Here is a 22,872-nt window from a genome sequence, read left to right as displayed (position 1 = left end):
GTTTTTGCAGTATTATATAGATTTTAGAGATCAGGCACTGATCAGAAATGTCATAGCTAAAAACTTTTTCCCAGTCTGTAGGTAGTCTTTTTACTCTTTTGGTGAAGTCTTTGGATAAGCATAAGTGTTTGATTTTTAGGAGCTCGCAGTTATCTAGTTTTTCTTCTACGTTCTTTATAATGTTTTCTATACTGTTTATGCCATGTGTTAGGGCTCCTAACGTTGTCCCTATTTTTCCTTCCATGATCTTTATCATTTTAGATTTTATATTTAGGTCTTTGATCCATTTTGAGTTAGTTTTTGTGCATGGAGTGAGGTATGGGTCTTGTTTCATTTTTTTGCAGATGGATATCTAGTTATGCCAGCACCATTTGTTCAAAAGACTATCTTTTCCCCATTTAACTGTTTTGGGGCCTTTCTCAAATATCAACTGCTCATATGTGGATGGATTTATGTCTGGATTCTCAGTTCTGTTCCATTGGTCCATGTATCTGTTGTTGTGCCAGTACCAGGCTGTTTTGACTACTGTGGTGGTATAATAGGTTCTAAAATCAGGTGAAGTAAGGCCTCCCACTTTGTTCTTCTCTTTCAGTAAAGCCTTATTTATCCGGGGCCTCTTTCCTTTCCATATGAAATTGGTGATTTGTTTCTCCATCTCATTAAAGAATGTTCTTGGGATTTGGATCGGAATTGCATTAAATGTATAGATCGCTTTTGGTAAAATAGACATTTTTATAATGTTAAGTATTCCTATCCACGAGCAACGTATGTTCTTCCACTTACGTAAGTCTCTTTTGATTTCTTGCAGGAGCGTATTGTAGTTTTCTTTGTATAAGTCTTTTACATCTCTGATAAGATTTATTCCTAAGTATTTTATCTTCTTGGGGGCTACTGCAAATGACATTGATTTGGTGATTTCCTCTTCGACATTCTTTTTGTTGGTGTAGAGGAATCCAACTGATTTTTGTGTGTTTATATTGTATCCCGTTACTCTGCTGAACTCTTCTATAAATTTCAGTAGTTTTCTGGAGGATTCCTTAGGGTTTTCTGTGTATAAGATCAAGGTCCCAAAATCTTTAAGGTTGACTCTGCTTCGAAGAGGCAGCTCTTTCTTCCTCAGTTGTATTTTGAGTGCCTTCCAGCCTGAGGGGCTCATCTTCCAGCACCATGTCAGACAGTGTTCCACTGCTATTTATAAGGCTTTCACTGACCATTTTCTCAGAAGTAGACTGCGAGGTCCTTCTAGACTGTCTTTGTCCAAAAGCTCTGCTAGAAACACACTATCTACCTAAGCTAACACAAACAGAGGTAGGACAACTAAATAAACCTATATCCAAAGAAGAGATTGAAAAGGTAATTTAAAAAATTCCAATAAGAAAAAGCCCTGGCCCTGAGCTTCACTGGAGAATTCTACCAGACTTTTGGAGAAGAGTTAATACCACTACTACTAAAGGTATTTCAGAGCATAGAAAAGGATGAAATACTCCCAAACTCATTCTATGAAGCCAGCATAATCCTGATACCAAAACCAGGTAAAGACACCACAGAAAAAGAAAATTACAAACCAGTATCCCTCATGAACATAGATGTGAAAATCCTCAACAAAATTCTAGCCAATAGAATTCAACAACATATCAAAAAAGTAATTCACCATGACCAAGTAGGATTCATACCAGGTATGCAGGGATGGCTCAACATTAGAAAAACAATCAGTGAATCCATCACATAAGTTAAAAAAAAAAATAGACAAGAACCACACAATCTTATCAATTGATGCAGAAAAGGCATTTGACAAAGTCCAACACCTATTCATGACAAAAACTCTCAGCAATACAGGAATAAAAGGGAAATTCCTCAACATAATAAAGGGTATTTATACAAAGCCAACAGCTAACATCATCCTAAATGGAGAGAGCCTGAAAGCATTTCCCTTGGGAATGGGAACCAGACAAGGATGCCTTTTATCACCACTCTTATTCAACATTGTGCTGGAAGTCCTAGCCAGAGCAATTAGGCTAGAAAAAGAAATTAAGGGTATCCAGATTGGTAAGGAAGAAGTAAAAGTATCCCTATTTGCAGATGATATGATCTTATACACAGAAAAGCCCACAGAATCTATAAGAAAACTACTGGAACTAATAGAAGATTTCAGCAAAGCATCAGGATACAAGACAAACTTAAAAAAATCAGTTGGATTCCTCTGCACCAACAAAGAAAACTTCGTAGAGGAAATCATCTAATCAATACCATTTATAACAGCCCCCAAGAAGATAAAATACTTAGGAGTAAATCTCACCAGAAACATGAAAGACCTACATGAAGAAAACTATAAGACGTTACTGCAAGAAACCAAAAGAGACCTATATAAGTGGAAAAACATACCTTGCTCATGGATAGGAAGACTCAACATTGTGAATGTCACTTCTACCCAAAGCGATCTACAGATACAATGCAAGCCCAATCCAAATTCCAGTGACATTTTTTAACGAGATGCAGAAACAAATCACCAACTTCATATGAAATGGAAGAGGCCCCAGATAAGAAAAGCATTACTGAAGTAGAAGAACAAAGTGGGACGCCTCACACTGTCTGATTTTAGAACCTGTTATTTCACCACGGTAGTCAAAACAGCCTGGTACTGGTACAACAACAGATACATAGACCAATGGAACAGAGTTGAGAATCCAGACATAAAATCATTGGCCTATGAGCAGTTGATATTTGACAAAGGCCCAAAGTCCGTTAAATGGGGAAAAGACAGTCTCTTAAACAAATGGTGCTGGCGTAACTGGATGTCCATCTGCAAAAAAAGAAACAAGACCCATACCTCGCACCATGCACAAAAACTAACTCAAAATGGATCAAAGACCTAAATACAAAATCTAGAAAAATAAAGATCATGGAAAAAAAATAGGAGCAACTCTAGGAGCTCTAAGAGATGGCATAAACAGAATACAAATCATAGCAGTGCACAGACACCAGAAGAGAAACTAGATAACTGGGAGCTCCTAAAAATCAAACACTCATGCTCATCATGAGACTTCACCAAAAGAGTAAGAAGACAACCTACCAACTGGGAAAAATTTTTGGCTACAACATGTCCGATCAGGGTTTAATCTCTAAAGTCTGTAAGATACTGCAAAACTTCAACAACAAAAAGACAAATAACCCAATTACAAAATGGGCAAATGTTATGAAGAGGCACTTCACCAGAGAGGACATTCAGGCACCTAACAGATACGTGAGAAAATGCTCAAGATCATTAGCTGTTAACCCATTGCCATCGAGTCGATTCCGACTCATAGCAACCCTATAGGGCAGAGTAGAAGTGCCCCATAGAGTTTCCAAGGAGCACCTGATGGATTCGAACTGCCGACCTTTTGGTTAGCAGCAGTAGCACTTAACCGCTACTCCACTACAGTTTCCATTAGCCATTAGAGAAATGCAAACCAGAACTACAATGAGATACCATCTACCCCAACACGGCTAACATTAATCCAAAAAACACAAAATAATAAATGTTGGAGAGGTTATTGAGAGACTGGAATACTTATACACTGCTGGTGGGAATGTAAAATGATGTAACCACTTTAGAAATAGATTTGATGCTTCCTTAAAAAGCTAGAAATAGAAGTACCATGCGATCCAGCAATCCCACTCCTTGGAATATATCCTAGAGAAATAAGAGCCATTACACGAATGGATATATGCATGCCCATGTTTACTGCAGCACTGTTCACAATAGCAAAAAGGTGGAAAACACAGATAAAATATGGTATATTTACACAATGGAATACTATGCAACGTTAAAGAACAAGGATGAATCTGCACGACATCTCATAACATGGATGTCTGGAGGGCATTATGCTGAGTGAAATTAGTTGCAAAAGGACAAATATTGTATGAAACCACTGTTATAAGAACTCAGGAAAAAGTTTCAACACAGAAAAAACATTCTTTGATGGTTACAAGGGTGGGGAGGGAGGAAGAGGGAAGTATACTAACTAGATAGTAGACAAGAACTATATTAGGTGAAGGGAAGGGCAACACACAATACAGGGTAAGTCAGCATAACTGGACTAAACCAAAAGCTAAGAAGTTTCCTGAACACAACCAAACACTTTGAGGGACCAAGTAGCAGGGGTGTGGGTCTGGGGATCATGTTTTCAGGAGACTTCTAGGTCAGTTGGCGTAAGAATTTTTATTAAGAAAACGTTCTGCATCCCACTTCGGTGAGTGGCATCTGGGGTCTTAAAAGCTAGCAAGTGGCCATTTAAGATGCATCAACCTGTCCCAACCCACCTGGAGTAAAGGAGAATGAAGAGCACCAAAGATAAAAGGAAAATATTAGCTGAAGAGTCAAAAAGGGCCACATAAACCAGAGACTCCATCAGCCTGAGACCAGAAGAACTAGATGGCTACCACCAATGACCACCCTGACAGGGAACATTACAGAGAGTCCCTGACAGAGCAGGAGAAAAGAGAGGTGCAGAACTCAAATTCTAGTAAAAAGACCAGACTTAATGGTCTGACTGAGACTGGAGGGACCCCGGAAGACATGGCCCCCGGACTCTCTGTTAACCCAGAACTAAAATCATTCCTGAAGCCAACTCTTCAGACAAAGACTGGACTATAAGACATACAATGATACTCATGAAGAGTGTGCTTCTTAGATCAAGTAGATACATGAGACTAAATGGGCAGCTCCTGTCCAGAGGTGAGATGAGAAGGCAGAAAGGGATAGGAGCTGGTTGAATGGGTATGGGAAATCTGGGGTGGAAAGTAGGAGTGTGCTGCCACATTATAGGGTGAGCAGCTAGGGTCACATAACAATGTATGTATAAATTTTTGTATGAGAAACTATGTTTTCAGTTCTCTTGGGTATAAAACTTTAATTCCTCCCTTAGGTTCAGTTATTCAAAGTGGAATTCCTGAATTTAAAGGGTATGCTCATTTTAAGGCTTTTGCTATGTATTGCCTAGTCATCATCTGCAAAGGTTGTACCAATATGAATGTAAACTCCAGCAGCAGTATATAAATGTCCCTTTACCTGTATTGCCTCTTAGAAGACAAGGGAATTGTTCTTGAAACACTCTATGTATCTAAAACTGGTACTCATCCAGTTCTGATTAATTTCTCTCTTTAATAAATCTTGAGTTTTTCTGTCTTCTCTGTCTTTACTGCTGCTCCCTAGGCTTACTCCTCTCCCCCCTCTCATGATCAGCTACCTGAAAATTCCTTCTCTTAACACCCATGCAGGGTGATTTCTAAAAGTCATATTTCATCATGTTACTTCTCTGCTGGAAATGGCATGGTTTGCCATTATGCAAAAATCCAATCCATAAGACCACACTGAAGACCTGTCGGGATCTGGCACTTGTGCATCTTCCTAGCTTTATTTCTTCCCATTCATACCACCCTTTTCCCGTTTCTCTTTTTACCAGACATGCCAAGCTATTTGTTCCTTTTAATACATAATGCTGTCATATTCCCATGTGCCTTTAAATGTACTGCTACTCCCTTAACCTGGAACACTGTCGTGAATTGAATTGTGTACCCCAAAACTATGTGTATCAATTTGACTAGGCCATGATTCCCAGTATTGTGTGATTGTCCACCATTTTGTCATCTGATGTGATTTTCTTGTGTGTTGTAAATCCTACCTCTATGATGTTGATGAGATGGGATTAGTGGCAGTTATGTTAATGAAGCAGGGTGCAATCTACAAGGTTGGATTGTGTCTTGAACAAATCTCTTTTGAGATATAAAAGAGAGAAGCGAGCAGAGAGACGGGGGACCTCATACCACCAAGAAAGCAATACCAGGAACAGAGCACATCCTTTGGACTCGAGGTTCCTGCGTGGAGAAGCTTCTCGACCAAGGAAGATTGATGACAGTTACCTTTCTGCAGAGCCGACAGAGAAGAGAAAGCCTTCACCTAGAGCTAATGCCATGAATTTAGACATGTAGTTTACTAGACTGTGAGAGAATAAACTTTTTTTGTTGTTGTTAAAGCCGTCCACTGGTGGTATTTCTGTTATAGCAGTACTAGATGACTAAGACAAACACCCTTCTCCTACTAGGTAACCCCTACTTTTTCTTTAAAAAGGCCTTTTCCATATCCTGTGTTGTTTTTCTGAGCTCTTGCAGCTTCCAGCCCTAACCTATAGCATTTACCTGGATTATAGTTGCTTTTTTATTTACCTCTGTCTTCCATTAGACAACTCCTTGAGGCTAGAGACTATATCTTATCCTTCCTTCCCTGTAGTACCTGCACAGGCATAGCACATAATAGGTACTTAAAACCAAAATAAGGAGCCCCGGTGGCGTACTGGTGAAGAGCTTGGCTGCTAACCCAAAGATCAGCAGGTTGAATCCACCAGCCCCTCCTTAGAAACTCTGTGGGGCAGTTCTACTGCGTCCTGTAGGGTCACTATGAGATGCAATCGACTTGATAGCAACGGGTTTGAGGTTTTTTTTTAAACCAAACTCAACCCGTTGCTGTCGAGTCGATTCCAACTCATAGTGACCCCACAGGACAGAGGACTGCCCCATAGGATTTCCAACGAGTGGCTGGTAGATCAGAACTGCTGACCTTTAGGTTAGCAGCCAACCACTGCTTAACCATTGCACCACCAGGGCCCCTGTAGGTACTTAGCAAATGTTTAATAAGTAGAAGCTGGTGTTTCACAGGGAAGTCTGTGGAGAAATCTTCCTTGAGCCAGGATTCAGACGTCATCAAGTTGTCACTTCCCAATTGGCATGACATGAACTAATGAGATCTATGGCATCTTTTTTAGGGAACAGACTGCTTTGTGTATATCCATTCTGGAGAGATTGCTGCAAGCTGTGGAGCCAGTTCAAGTGGCCCAGAACCTCCAAATTGACCTGCAGAGAGGACTGACTCACCCTGATGACTCTGTAAAGATCCTCACTTTGTCCCAGGTGTGAAATTTTAATAGCACATGTGAGATGGGAACCTATATTTAGTGACCTCCTGCTCTGGGCCAGACGCCAAAAACAGAGAGATGAAGAAAACCCAATTCCTGTCTGTCCCCAAGGGAGCTCCTAGCCTAGTGAAGGAGACAGATATATACTTAGTTAACTGTAACCAGGGGGTTATGGGCTAAAGTAAGAAGTTCCATGAGTACCATCTGAATCATTCATTCACCAAATACTGATGGAGCTTCTTTTACATGCCAGGCATTGTGCCATATGCTTTTGAAGCTACCAAGTCTGTTTCTTTCCTTCAAGTTACTCCTAGTTGCGAGGAAAAGATAGATTCCCATGTGTTCAAACAGCTCCTCTGCCATGTTAGGGCCTATTACAGTGACATGACCTAAGTACTGTCTTACCGTGCACCAAACCAACAAATTAAGGTGGTAACTTTTATGTTGGTAAGCAAAACATCCTACTATTTGAGTGAAGATCTGCTACTGAGGGTTATCTTGCTGAATTGTCAGGAGCCGAGAGATTAGTTACCCAGTAAATACTCAACTACTGCTTTTCCTTTTCTCCTCTGACATGTTTATTCAACAAAAAGGGGGAAGGTATCGATTTATTCATGCAACATCTTTGTGCCATGCAATGTAGGAGGTGCTTTACCTATTTAGCCTTCGTATCTACCCCACAATCAAGCAGGTTTAAAGAAGTTATTTAATATATCCAAAGTTGATGCAGTGAAAATTGACAGAACTAGGATTTGTGCTTAACCTGTATGGTTCTCACTTACTGAGCTGTCTCAGCACTTTGTAGTCACCATTTATTTACGTTTTTTTCTTTTTCCTTTGAAAATGTGATTACACCATATGTGTGATTTGGCTTTAAAGAATCGGGTCATTCTGAATTTTTAATGACTTATCTTAGAGCATAGTCAAGAATTCATGGACCACATGCACACTAAGGAAATTTGACCAGCGTGAGTTCTATGCTGTCCTACCTTGGAAGAGCCTTCCTGATTCTTTTCTGTTTTGTTTGTTTTAGGTTGGAAGAATTGTTGAAAATACTGATGCTGTTGCTGAGATTCTAAATAATTCTGAATTACTAAAACAAATCATTTATTGTATTGGCGGAGAAAACCTGTCTGTAGCTAAAGCGGTGAGTCTGCTAGAATCATCAACTTAAACATGCAGAAACCTTTATGTCCTAAGAGACAGAAAGGCCTCCTGAATTTGGAAGTAGAGGTATAGAATGGTTTGTGGACTTGAATTTGCAGCCTCATGTAGATGGTATCAGTGTTGGTCTTGTCAAGTAAACACTAATAAACCCCTTCTATTTTCTAGGATACACATATCCACATTATCTATCATACGGCTTATATTGGCTTGCTTAATAAGAAGCAAAACTTATGTAAACTGTTTTCTATTGGGAATACTGTGTGTCTTTCTAATTTTAAATAATAACAGCTAACACTTAGTGACTAAAGAGGTATTTTCTCTCCTTATAAGGCCATCAAATCCCTATCAAGAATATCATTAACCCAAGCGGGACTAGAGGCTTTATTTGAAAGCAATCTGCTGGATGATTTGAAAAGTGTGATGAAAACCAGTGACGTTGTACGATACAGAGTATATGAGGTAAGATTATACCACACTGTCTAATACCTTGGAGCCCTGGTGGCACAGTGGTTAAGAGCTTGGCTGCTAACCTAAAGGTAGGTAGTTCGAATCTACCAGCTGCTCCTTGGAAACCCTATGGGGCAGTTTTACTCTGTCCTGTAGGGCCGCTGTGAATCGGAATTAACTTGACGGCAACGGGTTTGGTTTTTGGTTTGGTCTGATTACCTTACAATTCAGAATGCAGTAAGGCTTGCAGTGGAAGGCAGGATGGTTCATTTGGCATGCATTTATTGAGTGCTTAGTCTGAGTCGACTCAATGGCACTGGGTACTGGGAGTCTGAGTTGGACCCTATACTAGGTGCTAGAGGTATAGGCTCCCAGCATGGTATGTGAGATAGTCAAATAAAAAATCTTTCACAGTGCAATGTAAGTGCTATGATAGAGGAGGTACTACTGGAACCAGACTTTGAATAAATTAGTAATAGTAGTGGAAGGACAAATGGCTCTCATTTTTAACAGCTTTGTACTAAGCACTACGCTAAAAACCTCACATGTATTGTCTTTAATTATTGCAGCAAACCCTATATGTTAAAATTATCATTAACCTCACTATATGGATGGCATAATTGACCCAAGCCGCATAGCTAGTAGGCTGCATGTTCAGAATGAATCCCTCTACAGTCTAATGTCCTCCTCATAACACTTTCTCACTTTGCATGTCTTGATATCACCCTATCCTGGTTTTCCTTCTGCCTGTGTCATAGTCTCCTGATTTATTATCATCTATTGAATCTTGGTTTGCAAAGTCCCAAGCCCAGCTCTCACCATACTGTATATTTATTCCATAGACAAATTTTATTCATCATATGATTTCAGTTCCCATCTATATAATGATGACTTTCAAATGTAAATCTCTAACTCAGACCTCTCTTCTGAACTCAGACCTTCATATCACCTCTTGGACATATTCTCGACCCTTCATGTTTATGCTCAGACTGAACTCATGGTCTCCCCTACTTGCCTTCTACCCCCAACAAAAATCATCAGCGACAAACCAGCCCTGTTTCACAGTACTCAGTGTTGGACAAGTCAGAGCCCTTGAGCTCATTCTTTATGAGATATTGTTTTCCTTGCCCATATCCATTCAGTCACAATTTCCTGTCACTTTTGCTCAAAGCCGTGCATTTCTCTACATCTGCCTAACCACCACCACCCTGGTCTAAGCTGTCATTATCGCTCACCTGGACAACTGCCTTTGCCTCCAAACCCGTCTCCTTTCCTGCATCTTTATCACTTCTAGTCTTGATTTTCATGCACTCAGGATGATCTTTTAAAAATCTAAACCTGATTTTGTTATTCCTCTGTGCCTTCCCATTTCTCTTAGTTGGCCCTCAGGACATACTTGTTGAATGAATAAGTGACTGACTGACAGGATAGATGAATGAATGAATGAAATTTTTTTTAATAATTTGTTATTCCAGATTGAGGTTATTGTACCCTGATTGGTGATTCCTCAAAAAAAAAAAAAAAAAAGGCAGTAAGCCCAGATGTAATGGGATGTTTCTGTCCCAGGTTAATTTCTTATGTTTTCAATAAAGTTCTTTGTGGAGACAAATAATAGATTTTTAAGACTTCAATTATTGCATAAAGTATCTTGTTCTGTACTTAAAATGAGATCCTACAAGTATGGGGCTGTTTTCATCTTTCTGCCTTTTCTGTTCTTCTAGCTAATTGTGGAGATTTCTTCTGTGTCACCAGAATCTTTAAACTACTGTACCACCAGCGGATTAGTAACCCAGCTCCTCAGAGAGCTGACTGGTGAGGATGTGCTGGTCAGGTATGTTGACTGAGAGAGTTCTTAAGGCAAAATGTCCTCTTTGGGAGGGCCAAAGAACAACCTTGGGACTTAGTGTGACCTTTCCTGTTAGAGTCTATGCCCAGGTTACAGTAACATGACATACATGTCCTGAAGAAGGAGCCTTTAAAATAGTGCTCAAGTTACATCATGATATCATGTGAGAACTTGGAAATGCTTTACATGAAAATACAGTGACTTTTGATTGACCGTGTTTCTGACCATGAGCATGTGTGTTCTTAAAAAGTTATAATAGTGTGCTAACTGCCATTTTGTATTACTAACATTTTATCATGCACATCTTTTGGCATTATTAAATAATAGCAGGGTTGCTGTGAGTCAGAATCAACTCGACGGCACACAATAACAATGAAGAAATTAATTTTGTTGATTAATTTTTAGCCTTGTATCAGATTTTATGGCATAAAAATACCTTGCAAACAGACTGTTTTAAGGTCAACTGTAAAAATATATTTTTTAGTCATGTGGAGAAATTTGATTGTGGTTGAGTATTAAATGATACCATGGAAATTGTCAACTTTTTATATGTGGTAATGGTATTATAATTAATGAAAGAGTCATATTTTTTAGAAGCACATACTAAATTGTGTACGGGTAGATGGCAAGATGACTAGGATTTGCTTTCAAATAATGTATCAAAAAATGGAATGAAACAAGTAAGGGAAAATCTTGATACTGTCCAGTGAGAGTTATGGGTACATAGGGGTTTATTGTACTACTCTCTTAACTGTTTGACATGTGTATGTTTGACATTTCACAATAAAAGAGAAGTTTAAAAAAACTTCTTAGGAAGCAGCTATGTTGTAGTGGAAACAACAATGGGACTCGAGTCACAAGACCAAGATGTAAGCCTAAGGTCTGCCATGTACTAACTACATGATCCTGGACAAGTCACTGCAACTTTCTAGGCTTTATGTCCTTATCTTAAAAGCAGAACCAGGATTATTGACCTTTGAGTTGGGGGTGAGTGTTAAACATGATAACCAATACGAAAACAATTTATAAACTATGCTATTCATATGCAGGATCTATTTGTTTTTGTCCCTTCTGACATTGCAGAGCCACCTGTATAGAAATGGTGACATCCCTGGCATACACTCATCATGGACGACAGTACCTTGCTCAAGAAGGAGTAATTGAACAGATTTCAAATATAATTGTTGGGGCAGATTCAGACCCTTTCTCTAGCTTCTATTTGCCAGGTAAGAAGCATTGATGCCTGTGGAAATGATCATGGCTCTTTCTGAGTTATCTCTGATAGGAGAGGCCAGGAATTATTTTCCTTAGAGCTGGTTCCTTTTAGAAGATATCCTCATTGATGAAATGGAATCTATTTCCCTAGGAGCCATGCAGTATTGATTCCGACTTTCTAGAAATATCAGTGCTGTTTGGAGCATTACAGTAGTTTTCTTTTGAAGCTTAGATAAAACAAAAATAAAAACAGTAGTAATGGCATTTACAGTATATTTACAGAGTCATCAAATTTCTGAACTGGAGTCTTTCTAATGTAGGATCTACTCCAGCCATTCTGTTCTGGGGAATGGTTGACTAGCTTTTCTGGAGCACTTCCAGTTTCTTTAGGTAGCCTAGTTTATTTCGTTGTTGAACATCTCTGTTTAAAAATTTCTTCTAAATATGACTCCAAACTTCCCTCCCTAGAATTTCTATCCACTGCCCTTGTTCTTGGAAACCCCAGTGGTGCAGTAGTTAAGTGCTATGGCTGCTAACCAAAAGGTCGGCAATTTGAATCCACGAGGTGCTCCTTGGAAACCCTACGGAGTGTTCTACTCTGTCCTGTAGAGGCGGTATGAGTTAGAATCTACTCGACCGCAGTGGGTTTTTTGCCCTTGTTGTTTGTTCTCCTTGAATATGACTATGCTTCAATATTTGGACACTGTTCCATTGGCACCTTGGAGTTTCTACTCTCTCAGAACCACACATCATTGGTCCTTTGGTATTTCACACTACCCTAACCCTTCTCCTTTTTCCAACCTGCAATTTAGTACTGTCCCTATGAAAGCATAGAGCCCACAATTTGTATTATATTGCTCCTCTATTAAAATAGATTTCTCTAACTATAGGATTTGTGAAATTTTTTGGAAACCTGGCTGCCATGGATAGCCCTCAGCAGATCTGTGAACGTTATCCTGTCTTTGTGGAAAAGGTTTTTGAAATGACAGAAAGTCAGGACCCCACCATGATTGGTGTAGCGGTAGACACAATTGGAATCCTGGGATCCAATGTTGAAGGGAAACAGGTTTTGCAGAAAACAGGTTGGTATGACTTGTCTTGGCCTTCTTTAAGGATGTGTTAATTTTTGACAGAGATTCAGGATATAAACCCATTTGCTAATGGGTTAACTACATTTTAGAATGTAACTGCTTCTATAGGTGGCAGTCTTTTTAACTGTGCCTTGGATAAACTCATTTCTAAAAAATGTCTCAGGATTACTGTTGAAAACTTTTTTTGTTATTTGTTTCTCACTGTTTAGGGGTTCAACCAATCAAGTTGGCAGGACCAAATACTATTTCTCCACCTCATCTTCCTCGAATAGTATTCATGGTGTAAAGACCATGGATTCTTGAGTCAGAAAGGTCTGGATTAGTATTCCAATTCTAATACTACTTAGCTTTATGGCCCTTATTTAGTCACTTCTTTTCTCTAAGTCTCATTTATTTTTTAAAACAGTGTAACAACTTAATCTCAAGCTTTTTGTGAATATTTATATAAAAATACGTAATGTCAAGGAAAGAAAGGAAACAGAAAAGTTTATATTAAGAATGATGCCTTTAATGGTACTTCCACTAATATCTCAAAAGCACTAGAAATTCTACAAAAAAAATAATATACAGCACCATTTTAGAACCCTCGTGAAGTTTATGTTAAAAATCAATATGCAGTTGTGTGTAACAACTAATATCCTTACAGTTACATGTAGTTTTCTAAGTGCTTTTACCTATTAACATGATTCTTTTACAGTCCTGCAAAGATTATTTTCATTCTCATTTTACAGATGAGGAAAATCTTCTAAAGTTATACAGACTGTTGTTGTTGTGTGCTGTCAGGTTGGTTCCCACTCATAGTGATCCTAGAGGACAGAGTAGAACTGCCCCATAGGGTTTCCTAGGCTATAAGCTTTATGGGAGCAGATTATCAGATCTTTTCTCTTGAGGAGCCGCTAGTAGGTTCGAACCACTGAGCAGTTAGCAGTTGAGTGTTTAACCATTGTGCTTCCTGGGCAGCTCAATCCCAGGTCCTTTGATTTCTGTATGCTATACACTTTGCCTTACGTATGCTGTATTGTATATGAATGTGTGGTTTTAGGCCTGTCACTTGGTCTCTCACTGCATGTTTATTTTTGTGTTGGTTTAGGTTGGTAGGAGTCATAGTGTATGAAAGCAGTTTTTAAAATCTCATTGTTATTCCTTCAAAGGAACTCGCTTTGAGCACTTACTCATGAGAATAGGACATCAAGCGAAGAATGCCTCAACAGAGCTAAAAATTAGGTGTTTGGATGCAATTTCATCCCTTCTGTATTTATCAGTAAGTAGGCTGGGAAATTCATGAAGGGCAGTGGGAAATGTTTGGGGGAATAAATAGCATTATGATTCAACATAGCACTGTTGAGCTTAATATAAATGCTGACAAAGTAAATGCCATCTTTGTCACTGTTAGTAAAAGAAGGTAACCCTTGTTATATGACTAGCGACATTTTTAAGTGAAAGTAGAATTATAGAAAATTAGGCCTAGAGAAGACTCTAGAGATTGCTTAATCACCCACCTCAAAAAAACAAGGGTACCCAGAGATGATGATGTAAACAGCTACACACCCCTGTTCCCCCACAACACCTAAAAAAGAAGCAGAAACTGACTGGTAGAAACAAGTTTGTCAGAACTCTGGAAACCAAAGAGTTACAGCAACTAAGTGAATGATTAGCCTAGAAAAAGGTGACATATAAACAATAGGAAAACTTGGTTTTCTATCTCCCTGTGCCCTATCCTCTCCCTGGATCTGCATGGCCATCTTAAAGTGGCAGTGGCCCACATTCCCAGAGACAGAGCCTGGTCTCTGGTTCTAGATGGAGCAGAGCAGACTTTATTAGCAAATTACTGTGTGGGTCTGTTCTGACTTGTCTAGGGATTTCCTAAAGGACTGAAGCAAGGTATACTCAGTTCGGCCTGTCTCGGAGGTCATGCAGCGCAGAGGGGCAGCTAAGAACTGCAGAAGGCCGTAGCTGCTTGGGGCCAAAGAATGCTATTAAAGCATAGAATAGGCACATAAAGACTTGAAGGAATAGCCACAGAATTTCTTTCAGAAATTATAGCTTTCAAAGCACCTGTATATGGGGGCTATATCTGGCAAAGCTTTTCCTTCAAAAATGAGGGCAGAATTAAGACATTCCCAGATGTCTTAATTTTGTTAAAGAAGCCCTGGTGGCACAGTGGTTAAGAGCTCAGGCTACTAACCAAAAGATGGGCAGTTCAAATCCTCGGAAACCCTATGGGGCAATTCTACTGTGTCCTATAGGATCGTTACGAGTCGGACTTGACTCAACGGCAATGGGTTTGGCTTTTTTGGTTTTAGATAAGAAAAGCTGAGGGAGTTTGTTACCAGGAGATCTGCCCTACAAGGTAATCCTTCAGCTTAAAATGAAAGGACATTAGATAGTAACATGAAGCCATATGAACAAAAACAAATCCCTAGTAACGGTAGTTTTATGAGTAAAGGCAAGTTTCATGGTATTTTTGGTTTCTAACTCTGCTTGTTATGTCCTGCGTGATTGAAAAGACAAATGCATTGAAAATAAAGATAAATTTATTATATTGGGCACACAATGTATAAAGATGTAATTTGCAGCAAGAGCAACACAAAGCAGGGTAGGAGTGGTGTAGAAACAGTTTTTGTATGTTATTGAAGTTGGTGGATGTTAAATGTAATCCCCATGGTAACCACAAAGAAAATATCCAAAAACCTATACACTAAAGGAAAAAGAAGGGAATCAGAATGGTTCACTACAAAAAATCAGCTAAACAGAAAAGTAGGCAGTATTGGAGAAAATAAGGGACAAAAAAGGTGTAAGCACAGAGAACAAATAGCAAAATGGCAGAAGTAAGTCCTTCCTTGTCAGTAATGACTTTAAATGGATTAAACTCTTTAATCAAGAGGCAGAAATTAGCAGAATGGATAAGGAAACATGTCCCAACTATATGGTGGCTACAAGAGACCCACTTTAGATGTAAGACACAGATAGGTTGAAAGTGAAAGAATGGAAAAAGGTAACTCCATACAAATAGTAACCAAGAGAACAGGGGTGATTGTATTAGTATCAGACAAAACAAACTTTAAATCAAAATCTGCTACAAGAGACAAAGAAGGACATTATAAAATGATAGGGTTGATTCATCAAGAAGATATAACAGTTATATATGCACCACAACAAAGCCTGAAGATCTATGAAGCAAACACTAAGAGAACTGAAGGGAGAAATAGACAGTTCTACAATAATATTTGAAGACATCAGCATACTACTTTCAATAACGGATAGAACATTAAAACAGAAGATCAGTAAGACAATAGAGTACTTGAACTTGAACAACACTATAAACTAACTGGAAACCCTGGTGGCGTAGTGGTTAAGTGCTATAACTGCAAACCAAAGGGTTGGCAGTTCGAATCCACCATGCACTCCTTGGAAACTCTATGGGGCAGGTCTACTCTGTCCTTTAGGATCGCTATGAGTCAGAATCTACTCCACGACACTGGGTTTGGTTTGGTTTGTTTTTATAAACTAACTAGACCTAGAGCAGACATATTTGAAACACTCCACCCAACAACAGAATATTTTTCTCTATGTGCATGAATTGCTTTGTAGGATACACCATATGTTAGGTCAGAAAACAAGTCATGATAAATTTAAAGAGCCTGACACCATATGTCCTTGAATGTACACTTAAAAATGGTTAAAGTAGAAATTTTTTGTTACAAAAATTTTATGACAATAATTAAAAAAAAAAAAAAACTGGGGAAAGTGTGAGCTGGGTTTGGGGGAAGAGCGCTACAGACTTAGCCAAGATCACAGGGCAACTTTATGACTAAGACTGCCATCAACACTCAGGTTTCCTGACTTACAAACAAGTGCTTTTCTCCATACAAGCTAGCCTTGCCATGAGACAATCCTTTTCTGTCCTGTAGCCTGAGCAACAGACTGATGACCTCCTGAGGATGACAGAATCCTGGTTTTCTTCTTTATCTCGGAACCCACTGGAGCTCTTCCGTGGCATCAGTAATCAACCCTTCCCTGAACTACACTGTGCTGCCTTAAAAGTGTTCACGGTAGGTTCCACATGGTCCTCCTGGAACTCTGTCAGTTCAACACATGAGCAGTCCCTGTTCATGCCCTGGGAGTATACAAGTGCTTAGTACAGTTTCTGTCCTCTGTTACCTTACAGACTAGTGAGAAAGACAAATGTATAAACAGATTGTTTCAGTAAAAGGTGTTAGATGCTGTGGCAGAGACTTGAACGGGGTGCTATGAGATTACAGAGTAAGTTCCAGACCCTTTATCTGCCTCACAAGCAGCTCTCTGTTGACCCAGTCCTGGTTATCTTTCTGAGCCTTATTGCCTACCATTCCTCTTCTGGCGTTTAACATTTTGGTAATGCCAGACTGCCTGTTTTGTATCTCTGGACTTCTGCTGTGCTCTCAGGATCCAACATTCTTCTCTAACTTTGCTTCTTAGCCCCTTATTCATTCTGTAAGGATTAGCTCAGGTATCTCTTCAGCATGTCCTGCCCAAACCCACAAGATGGGGTTAAGGAATCTCTGCTCTCATACTTTGCATATTTGTTGAACAATAGAACAGTGAACAAGATTATGCAAAGACCCTACTCTCATGTAGCTCACTTCCTAATGAGGGAGCCAGGCGGTAAATATAATTATACACTTAATTATGTGATTACAATCATGGTAAGGGTTATACCTCTGTTTTCTATTTATTACATGAGGTGAAATTTTTTATTTTTTGGCCTATCTCACTTCTTAAAGTTTCTTCAGAGAGGGACCGTATCAGACTTATTTATCTCTGTAGCCCAAGTACTCACTGTGGTGCCTGGGTTTATAGATATTTAGTAATCTTACCAATAATGGGATCTAAGGGAGTATACTTAGACTGGACAAGGTAAGGAAAAGAGTGGAGGAGACAAAAGAGGAAAGGCTCCCTGAAGGATGCGATACATGATCTAGGTCTTGAAGGATACAGATGTTCCTATTAACTTTAAGAGCATTTGTTTTTAGACTGCGCCACCTTGGAGATGGCCATCATTTTGGTCACTTTGGCTCCTGTGTCAGTATTCTCATTTTTTATTTATTTTTTTTCTACTCTTCTACTTTACACTATACTTAGTCATTCATAGATATAGAGATAATTTTTGTTTTACTGGTTGGAGCAACTATTTTTATTTCAGCCTACTGTTTGTCCTTGGCCATTGTTAACTAGGCCATTGTTTCGCAAACTTTAATCTTGAGGATCTTGTTAAAAGTATATTCTGATTCAGTAGTTACGGGCTGAAGCCTGAGATTCTGCATTTCTAACAAGTTCCCAGGTGATGCTGATGCACTGGTCTGTGGAACACATTTTGAGAGGACGGGACTAGGCCATAAACTTGATTATTACTTGTTCTTCATTAAAATGTAGTGGTGAGGTTTTTATATCATAAAAGTTACTTATTCATTATTTTAAAATTTGGAAAGACTGAGAAGTAGAAATTTTTAAATCACCTTAAGTCATTATACCTGTTTGGTATGTTTTCTTTTAGTGTTTGTATTGATTGATTGAAATATTTCAAACATACAGTCATACTTCATTACCTCTGTCCAATCCTATTCCCCTTCTTCTCTCCCTGGATATAATCACTATTATGGATTTTGGATATATAGGCTCATACATGATTTTATACATTTGTATGTATCCTTAAACAAAATACATTTTACATGTTCTTAAACTTGGTAAGTGGTATCATGTTGTTTGTATCATTCTGCAGTTTACTTTTTCCTTCAACATGTTTTTAATATTTATGTTGAAAGAAATAATTAGAAAGTCATTAGTATTTCGTTGTATAGACACCACAGCTTATTATTTTCCTGTCAATGAAGATTTAGATAGTATCTGTTACAAATGATACTGCAATGAACATTCTTAAAAAATACCATCTTGTGCACATCTGTAGAAGCTTCTTTAGGGTAGTCTTTTCTTCTTTAGTTTTTGTTTTTCCACTGTTTAATCACATATGTATATAATTTGGATCTGCTTTTTTTAAATAACAAAATTTACCCATTTCATTACTACTCTCTGTAAACTTTTTTTTTCCCCCCAACCATTAACCTTCCATTTCCTCCTCCCTCCAGCTCCTGGTAACCACTAATAAACTTTGGTCTCTATGCACATTTGTCTTTTTATATAAGTGAGCTCGTATAATATTTGCCCTTTGTGACTGAATTACTTCACTCAGCGTAATGTCTTCAAGCTCCGTCCATATTGTAGCATGTATCAAGACTTCATTTCTCCTGCTGGCTGAGTAGTGTTCCATTGTATGTATGCACCACATTTTGTTAATCCATTCATTTGTTGATGGGCATTCAGGTTGTTTCCACCTTTTGACTGTTGTGAATAGTGCTGCAGTGAACACTGGTGAACAAGCCTCTGTTTGGGTCCCTGCTTTCACGTCTATTTAGTATACCTATGTGTATCTGTATAATCTGTAAACATAATTTTTAATGTTTATTTGTTTATTGCTGTACCCCATAATTTACTTAACCATTTCTCCATTATTAGACATTTTGATGATAATTTTCACACTACGATGAATATATTTGTATGTAAAGCTTTTTAATAGGATTACTTTCTTAAATTACATTCCCAGGAGGGAATTTTCTTAGGCAGAAAGTAACATTTTGAAGGTTCGTGTTGCCAAATTTCTTTCAAAAAGTGTTGTACTATCTTACTAACAAATTTAATTGACTTTAAGACTCGAAGGAATTGTGTTCTTTTTGCCTTCCATTTCAGGCTATTGCAAACCAACCTTGGGCTCAGAAACTTATGTTTCACAGTCCAGGTTTTGTAGAATATGTGGTGGACCGGTCCGTGGAGCATGACAAAGCTTCAAAGGATGCCAAATATGAACTGGTAAAAGCACTTGCCAATTCCAAGACAATTGCAGAAATCTTTGGGAACCCAAATTATTTGAGGCTCAGGACTTACCTGAGTGAAGGTCCATACTATGTAAAACCTATTTCCACGACAGCGGTAGAAGGAGCTGAATGATTTCTTCTGCAGTTTAAAAATAGAGCGGACGATTTTGGGACCAGAGCTTCTCTGAAGGCGCATGTACTCCGTCTGTATTTTACAAAACAAAGACTTCCCCGCCCCCAGAATTATCATGGAGTGTCTAGTGTAGTTTTATCACTAACATTTTTTGTGTTTTTGCATTGAAATAAGTGTGGAACCAGGAGTTCGGAGAACACTGAGAGTGGGCAGATTTGGTCTTAAGTATACTAGTTATTTTTCAGATTCTTTTGACTGCCTTAATCTTTGCAACAACATGGAAGTCCTGGTTCCCCTTCCAGAAAACTTCATGGACATACCCAATGTCTTATTAGAATAATCTGCTTTAAGTAAAATGGAACCAAATTGTTTCTGAATTCTCTTCACCTTTTTCTTTTCTGTTTAGTCTTTTTTCCTCTTCTGATTCTGTTGTCAAAGTCTTGAATATAAATGTTCTTTTGAAAAAAAAAATAGTATGGAAGCTTAAAATTATGTTCTCTCTGTACTAAGAGTAAATAATTTTAATTAAGTCTCCTTTGATTTTTTGTTACTGTAATGCCTTTGAAAAATAGACATAAAATAAATCTAAAAATACTTTTGTAGTGTTCTTTTGATGCTTTTTTGCTGTTTATCAGTGAATTTTATTCTTTTGTGGTTTTGGGGGAGGGGGCATGATAATTGCTAACCAAAAAAGGTCCCGAAAATGTCCTTTACTTATGGGTCATCATTGTTGAGGGTGTTGCCGCTAATTTTTCTGATCCATAAAGTTAATCTTGAGGGGTTCACACAAAGGGAGACTGAATACCAATAATCAGAGTCAGAAGGGAAGGGACAGTGTGTATAAACCAGGATGTCACTCATTAATTTACAAAAGATGATCTTCCTATTTATTGATGAAAATTGTTCCTATCCATTTTCCAGTGCCCTTCTTTAAATGGCAACTCACTCTGCTCTGCTTGCAAGTTATCAGTCCAGACACTCCTGCATGAACCTATTAGTGTGACAGGTTCAGAGTCTAGAGAGATTTCTTATAGGCCATGGTGAAGTTGATAAGCCATCCCTGCTCTTAACAAAATGGTTCTCAAGTATCTGGAAGTCTCTTGTCCCCAGATTCATTGTCTCTCCTCTGCCATCTCTTAGTATCTTTGAGTCCTCTGTTTCCACACTATTTCCCTACTGTTAATATCATTAATTAGGCTACAACTAGGTTTTTCCTAAACTGAGAAACATTCTGTCTTTTTAAAGTGATTTGTGCTTTATCTCATTTGTGGTGTTAATTTTATTCATTTAACTTCAGAGTTCAAAAAGGCGACCTCTTTCCTATGTATGCCTGTATGACCAGTACACTCTTATTTTGTGCCTGTGAGTTCGCTTTTTCATCTTAGATATGTTTCCTTAATAAATAAATATTTATTGACTGCCTATTATGTGCTTGACAATGAGAAAAGGAACTTTACTGTATTAGACATTCTCCTCAGTGCTAAGTTCATGTCATTTAATCTTTACATCTCTATTTCACAGATGAGGAAACAGAGAAGTTAAGTGGCTTATCCCAAAATCATACAGGTAGCAAGTGGCTAATAGTAGAGGAAAATTGTTGCTGTTAGGTGCTGTCGAATCAGTTCAAACTCATAGCAGTCCTGTGCACAACAGAATGAAACACTGTCCAGTCCTGCACCATCCTCACAATCGTTATGTTTGAGCCCATTGTTGTAGCCACTCTGTCATTCCATCTCACTGAGGGTCTTCCTCTTTTCTCTGACCCCCTGCTTTGCCAAGCATGATGCCCTTCTCCAGGGACTGGTGACTCCTGATAACATGTCCAAATTATATAAGACAAAGTCTCACCATCCTTGCTTCTAAAGAGCATTCTGGCTATACTTCTAATACAGGTTTGTTCATTCTTCTGGCAGTCCATGTTATATTCAATATTTTGCAACACCATAATTCAAAGGCATCATTCTTCGGTCTTGCTTATTCACTGCCCAGCTTTCGCATGCATATCAGGCGATTGAAAATACCATGATGTGGGTTAGGCGCACCTTAGTCCTCAAAGTGACACGTTTGCTTTTTAACACTTGCAAGAGGTCTTTTTTGGCAGATTTGTCCAATGCAATACATGGATTGATTTCTTGACTGCTGCTTCAATGGCTGCCAATTGATTTCATTTCAGTAAAATGAAATCCTTGACAACGTCAACCTTTTCTCCAATTATCATCACATTGCTTATTGGTCCAGCTGTGAGGATTTTTGTTTTCTTTATGTCCAGGCATAATCCATACTGAAGGCTGTGGTCTTTGATCTTCATCAGTAAGTGCTTCATGTCCTCGGCTTTCAGCAAGCAAGTTTGTGTCATCTGCATAATTCAGGTTGTTTATGAGTTTTCCTCCAATCCTGCTGCCCTGTCCTTCATGTAATCCAGCCTCTTGGATTATTTGTTCAGCATACAGATTGAATAGGTATGGTGAAAGAAATCAACCCTGGCACATACCTTTCATGACTTTAAACCATGCAGCATCCCCTTGTTCTGTTCGAATGACAGCCTTTTAGTCTGTGTACAGGTTCCACATGAGCACAATTAAGTGTTCTGGAATTCCCATTCTTCACAATGTTATCTATAACTTGTTATGATCCATACAATTGAATTCCTTTGCATAGTAAATAAAACATAGGTAAACACTTTTCTGGTAGTCTCTGCTTTCAGCCAAGGTCTATCTGACATCAGGAATTATATCCTTCCTTCCACATCCTCTTCTGAATCCAGCTTGAATTTGGCAGTTCCCTCTTGATGTATTGCCACAACCACTTTTGAATGATCTTCAGTAAAATTTTACTTGTGTGCGATATTAATGATATTGTCCAATAATCTCTGAACTATGTTGAATCACCTTTCTTTGAAATGGGCACAAATATAGGCCTCTTCCAGTCGATTGGCCAGGAAACTGCCTTCCAAATTTCTTGACATAGATGAACGAGTGAGCACCTTCAGCACTGCATCTGTTTGTTGAAATATCTCAATTGGTATTCCATCAATTCCTGGAGCCTTGTTTTTTGCCATTCCTTTCAGTGCTGCTTGAACTTCCTTCAGTACCATCATTCTTGATCATATGTTACCTCC

At 38.6% G+C, this 22,872-nt stretch overlaps 1 protein-coding gene across 1 annotated transcript in view; it reads left to right on the top strand.

Annotated features, from left to right (window-relative positions):
* The window catches only part of PSMD5 (proteasome 26S subunit, non-ATPase 5), a 30,461-nt gene extending 10,127 nt beyond the window's left edge, over nucleotides 1-20,334 (top strand). The window contains exons 2-10 of the mRNA XM_049895442.1: nucleotides 6,801-6,945; nucleotides 7,984-8,097; nucleotides 8,448-8,576; nucleotides 10,286-10,395; nucleotides 11,494-11,636; nucleotides 12,516-12,707; nucleotides 13,868-13,977; nucleotides 16,628-16,768; nucleotides 19,497-20,334. Of these exons, the coding sequence (XP_049751399.1) occupies nucleotides 6,801-6,945; nucleotides 7,984-8,097; nucleotides 8,448-8,576; nucleotides 10,286-10,395; nucleotides 11,494-11,636; nucleotides 12,516-12,707; nucleotides 13,868-13,977; nucleotides 16,628-16,768; nucleotides 19,497-19,754 (1,342 nt within the window). The 3' untranslated portion in view covers nucleotides 19,755-20,334. The remainder of the gene's footprint in view (nucleotides 1-6,800; nucleotides 6,946-7,983; nucleotides 8,098-8,447; nucleotides 8,577-10,285; nucleotides 10,396-11,493; nucleotides 11,637-12,515; nucleotides 12,708-13,867; nucleotides 13,978-16,627; nucleotides 16,769-19,496) is intronic.
* The last annotated feature ends 2,538 nt before the right edge of the window (nucleotides 20,335-22,872 follow it).

The sequence above is a fragment of the Elephas maximus genome, chromosome 9 (assembly GCF_024166365.1).
Source record: "Elephas maximus indicus isolate mEleMax1 chromosome 9, mEleMax1 primary haplotype, whole genome shotgun sequence".
Taxonomy (NCBI): Eukaryota; Metazoa; Chordata; class Mammalia; order Proboscidea; family Elephantidae; genus Elephas; species Elephas maximus.
Note: the sequence above shows the minus strand (reverse complement) of the source record. Positions and strands in the feature narration are given on the sequence as shown.